The sequence below is a fragment of the Chrysochloris asiatica genome, unplaced genomic scaffold, assembly GCF_000296735.1.
Source record: "Chrysochloris asiatica unplaced genomic scaffold, ChrAsi1.0 scaffold00201, whole genome shotgun sequence".
Lineage (NCBI taxonomy): Eukaryota > Metazoa > Chordata > Mammalia > Afrosoricida > Chrysochloridae > Chrysochloris > Chrysochloris asiatica.
This window is the reverse complement of record NW_006408719.1, coordinates 3476646-3482389: the sequence shown is the minus strand read 5'-3', so window position 1 is coordinate 3482389 and position 5744 is coordinate 3476646. Positions and strand designations below refer to the sequence as shown.

Sequence of the window (5744 nt, the reverse complement as noted above, 5' to 3'; positions counted from 1 at the left end):
GTCTTTATAGTTTATTTAAACAGAAATGCCTTACCTAACTTTTCTTTATGATTTACATTATACAAAACCTAAAATAAGACAACTTATCCATGGGAAAAAAAGTTTGGCAAAGAAACATAATTCTATTGTGATGCAGACAGAATGCTAGCAATGGTCTCCAGTGAAAGAATGGTCAATAATGAGGCTCAAAATTGAAGAAGATGTTACAGTAAAAATAATCTGTTTAGCCTAAAATCAATTGTTAAGAAAGAAATATAAAATGGCAGAGCAAGAGACATATACTCTGATTAAGTCAGCCTGCCTTTACAGTAGGACAAGACCTATTGTAAAAGTAAAGATACATGTAAAGTCCATATTTTTGATACATTTTTTTAAAAAAGCTATTTTGCTTTTACACTCTGTCATTATGTTTTCTCCCCTGAGAACCCTGTTATTTGAATAATTAGTCAGTGATAGGAAAACAAGTCCCAAATTTGTTTAGCAATTTACTGATCAGTTTTACGTTTCAAATGTTTTCAGTTAGCTTGAATCGATGACTAGCATTTGCTTTTACACAAAGACAATAAATGCTGCCAAGAAGATTGCTGAGATGTTTGCTGTTAATCTAGAACAATTCTTGAGAACCTAGAATAATGGATTCTTTAAAATTTTTAACCACTTTATCTATGAATGGGAAAATGAGAAGTTTGCTGTCTTAACAGCTTGATGGAAAAGTCAATCCATCTTAACTTCTATTCACTTACTTTATGAACTTGATCATACATATTTGTATGCCCTATTAATGGTTAAGTGCATGCAGAGCAAGTGCTTTGATTTTTTTTTCTTGGGGTGGGGGATGTGCACAAAAACACTCAGGAATATATAATCATTTAAACAACCAAAAGGCACATTCTGCAAGCCCGCCTCTTGGCAGCCAGAACACAACCTTTCTCTTTCCATGAGTCTAGAGTCTTCAGCTGCTCTTTCTCTACATCTCATCATCTCTGCCTCCATTTCTGGTATAGTTGCTTCTCTGGATAGGGTCCCACATTCTTCTTCTGCTCTTCTCCCTTGATGGACCTAGGGTCCTCTGTTCCTGGATTGGAAGATTAACTCACTTCATTTTGTTACAAAATTTCTACCTTTACAGTTGTGACAGTCGTAATTAGTCAAGGTAACAATTACACACTATTGAAAGTGATTTGATTTTTATCTATGTTCAAATATATCTGGCTTAATATGACTAATAAATATAGGTGGAAATAATATTTTCAAATTCAGCAACAATAAAATTATAATCTATAGTCCCCAAAACAAAAACGAAACATACCTTTGAACCAGGTGGTGCTGTCAATCCTAAGAAGGCATACACTGCATTATTTTCTCTGGCTTCAAAAAAAGCATCATAATCCTTAGTGAAAAGAAGGCAAGAAAAATTAGAAATATGCAGCCAACAAAGGAATAAAGAAAGGACATTTACTGAAAATGGCTGGCCAACAAAATTGGCTACCTCCTTGGGACAGACAGGCTATCTTTCATCAATGCTTAAATTCTACAAGAGAAGAAAAGTGGCAAAGTTTCTAGGATCCCATTTAATGGGGGTTAAGAGGGATGCCATTCTGTGGGGACACATATGTAGCATGTCTTAATTCATATCACAATTTAAATCTTCCACAATGGAAGCAACCTACCCCACAGTTCAAAACAGTCAGCCATTTTCCAATAAGAGGCTGCTTATTTTATGGCATGAAGTTGCCATTTCAGTTGTCAATTATTTCTGTTGCATAATTCATTAAGGTAGAGATGTCACCAGAGCCTAAGATAGACCAGATAGTATCAAGGTGAACCCAAATCAGAAGAAGAGTGAATGTGAACTTGTACTGTATTTTGTGGAAATGAATAGATGTTTATAAGATATGATCAATAAAACCACAAAATAGTTTCAACCCAAGGATCTAAGAAATACTTCGATTTGCCTGGGCTGCTCATTGTCATTTTATTAGCCACCAAACATAATACAAAAAACTAATAGCAGGCTCATCCAAATTTGATTATGATATATAATTGATACCAGCCAATGTCTATACCTAATCTGAATTTGTTATATTTTAACACAGAAAGATAATCTTGACATTGTGGCTTATTTATTAGAGGTGGAAATCACTCATAATATACTGCTATCTCTGGAAATGGTATTATAAACAGATCGTCAATTATAGAGTTATTTTATTCTTGTTGTTTTTGTTAGGTGCTGTCGAGTTGGTTTTAACTCATACCCACCCTACAAAACATCGCCTGGTCTTGTGTCATTCTCACAATTATTATATTTTAGTCCATTGTTGCAGCCACTATGTCAATGCATCCCCTTTAGGTTCTTCATCTGCTTTGTTGATCCTCTACTTTACCAAACATGATGCCCTTCTCTGGTGAATGGTTCTTCCTGACAACATGCCCAACATACATAACGAAAAGTCTTGCCATTATTGCTTCTAAGAAGCATTCTGGCTGTATGCATTCCAAGATAGTTTTGTTCATTTTTCTGGCAGTCTAAGGCATAACAATATTCAACACCAACATCAATTATTATCTGGTCTTCTTCATTCATTGTCCAAATTTCACAAGCATATGAGGGGGTTGAAAATACCACGGCTTAGGTCATTAGTATCTTAGTCCTCAAAGTGACAGCTTTTTGCTTTAAAACTTTAGATAGGTCTCTTGAAGAAAATTTGTTTGACTTCTTGACTGCTGCTTCCATGAGTAAGGATTGTGGATCCAAGAAACATGAAATCCTTAATAACTTCAGTCTTTATTTTCTATTTCTCATGATGTTGCTTTTGAGCAGTTTTGAGGATTTTTTTATTTTTATTTACATAGAGGTGTAATTCACACTGAAGGCTGTCGTCTTTGATCTTCAATAGTAAGTGCATCAAATAACCTTTGCTTTTTGCAAGCAAGATTGTGTGGCCTGCATGTATATCGAAAGTTGTTAATGAGCATTCCTCCATTCCTGATAACACATTCTTCTTCATATAGTCTAACTTCTCAGATATTTTTGCTCAGCATACAGATTGAATAAGTAAGGTGAAAAAATAAAATCCTGGCATACAATCCTGCTCAAACGACTGCCTCTTGGTCTATGTACAGTTTCCTTATGAGGACAATTAAGTGTTCTGGAATTTCCATTCTTCGCAATGTCATCCTAAATTTTTATGATCCTCATAGTTGAAAGCCTGTGCATAGTCAATGAAACACAGGTAAACATCTTTCTGCTATTCTCTGTTTTCAGCCAAGATCCGTCTGATATCAATAATGACATCCCTCATTCTGTGTCCTTTTCTGAATCCCATTGAATTTCTGCAAGCTCCCTGTCAATGTATTGCTGCTTTTTTTTTTTTTTTTTTAATGTCAGCAAAGCTTTACTTAAAGTGATAATGATGATATTGCTTGATAATTTATAAACATTTTGTTGGATAACCTCTCTTTGGAATGCACATAAATATGGATCTATTCTAATTGGTAGGTCAGGTAGCTATCATCGAAACCGCTTAACATAGATGAGTGAATTCTTCCAGGACTGATTCTGTTTACCGAAAAATATCAGTTGCTATTCCATCAGTTTCTGAAACCTTGTTTTTTGTCAATGCCTTCAGTATATCTTGGATATCTTCTTTCATTACCATTGGTTTGTGATCATATGCTACCTCAGGAAATGGTTAGACATCAAACAATAATTTTTGAAACCATGATTTTGTGTGTTACTTTCATCTTCCTTTCCTGCCTTCTGCATCATTAAATATTTTGCCCATAGAATCCTTCAGTATTTAAGGTCCAGGCTTGAAGTATTTCATCAGTTCTTTCAACTTGAGAAATGCTGAGTGTGTTCTTTCCTTTTGGTTTTGTAATGTCAGATGTTTGTACACTTTACTTTTTTTGCATACTTTACTTGGTCTTATTGAGCTTGTTCTTGAAATTTTCTGTTCAACTCTCTTACTTGCTCATTTATTCCATTGGCTTTAGTTTGTCTACCTTTAAGAGCAAATTTCAGAGTATCTTCTGATATCAATTTTTGTCTATTCTTTCTTTCCTGTCTTTTAAATAACCTTTTGTTTTCTTTATGTATATTTTTGATATCATTAAGTTTTCAGTGTGTCAATTCTTGAGATGGTCTGTAAATTCAAGTAGGATATATCAATATTGTATTTTGGTTACCATTTACCTGTTTTAATTTCTGTCATCTTCAATGTGAACTATGAGCAATCGATGATCTGTCCCACAGTTGGCCCCTTGCCTTCTTTTGGCTGATGATATTGAGCTTCTCCAATTTTTCTTTCACTGATATGGTCATTTCATTCTTCTGTACACCAGCTGGTAGAGGTCCATTTGTAGAGTCATTGTTTATGTTGTTGAAACAAAGGTATTTGCAATTAATTAATGGGTGATCTTGCAAAGTTCTATCATGCGATCTCCTGTGTTTTTCTATCAGCAAGACCATTTTTAACAACTACTAATGAATTTTTCCTCTTTGTATTCCAATCATAATTATCAATATCTATTGAACGCGACAGCGAGATCTTGGAGCAGCAAGATTCAGAGTCCTGGTGTGGTGCTGTGGGTTAATGTGCCAGACTCCAAGGCTGTTTAACTGCAAGGAACGGAGAGCCTCATCTCTCTCACGTGGAGGGCCTGGTGGATTCGAGCTGCTGACCATGGGGTTTGCAGCCAGATTTTTAACCACTACATTACCAGGCCTTCCACCTTAAAGATGGTGGATTGGGTAGACGTGTAGTGAGGAGCTCAGTCAACAACAACACGGAATACCAGGCCAAGAGGGCTCATGAGATGGTGTTGGAACTCTGGAACAAATATAAAGGTATGTTTGGAGGATCGGAGGGTTTATAGCTGGGGAATTTGCAGGAGAATCCATAAATCCATTATTTTCTGGATCAAGACACTCAGCTGTTCCAGGAACAGCCATCTTAGGAGAGCTTATCTTTATTTTATCCAGATTGATAGGATTAGGAGAGAACATCTTGATTGTATCTTGATTATATCAAGATTGATATCGAAATTTAAAGAGACAGTATAGACATAAAACCAAACGGCCACCACTGGTCTGTCTGTTGTGCTATGGTGGTTTGAGTTGCTTTGATTCTGAGTGCTCTGCCACTGGTATTTTAAATAACCAGCAGGGTCACCCATGGTGGACAGGTTTCAGATGAGCTTCAAAACAAAGACAGACTAGGAAGAAAGAGTGACAAACTACTTCTGAATCGCTAGTCACTGAAAACTATGAACAGCAGAGAAACACTGTCAGATACAGGACTGGAAGGTGGGAAGGCACTCAGAATGTGACTGGGGAAAAAATGCCTCCTCAAAGTAGAGTTGACCATGATGATGTGAATAGAGTAAATCTCGGGGGAGAAAAGCTCACAGAACCTTCATTTGCAGATGGGCCACAAATCAAAATGAAGAGAAACAGCTGTAAACATCCATTGAAAATTGGAACATGGAATGCACGAAGTATGAATCTGGGAAAATTGGAAGTTGTCAAGAATGAAATGGAACGAATCAACATCTATATCTTAGGCATTAGTGAGCTGAAATGGACTGGTATAGGCCATTTTGAATCTGATAACCACATGGTTTACTATGCAGGGAATGACAAATTGAAGAGGAATGGTGTTGCATTCATCGTCAAAAAGAACATATCCAGATCAGTCATGAGGTATAATGCTATAAGTGATAGGATAATATCCATGCGCCTA

At 36.1% G+C, this 5744-nt stretch overlaps 1 protein-coding gene across 1 annotated transcript in view; it reads right to left on the bottom strand.

Annotated features, from left to right (window-relative positions):
* Positions 1–549: 549 nt before the first annotated feature.
* Positions 550–5744, bottom strand: part of LOC102825165 (SH3 domain-binding glutamic acid-rich-like protein-like) — a 232374-nt gene continuing 227179 nt past the window's right edge. Inside the window, exons 3-4 of the mRNA XM_006872511.1 lie at positions 1310–1390; positions 550–624 (exon numbers count right to left, since the gene is read on the bottom strand). Coding sequence (XP_006872573.1) covers positions 550–624; positions 1310–1390 — 156 coding nt within the window. The remainder of the gene's footprint in view (positions 625–1309; positions 1391–5744) is intronic.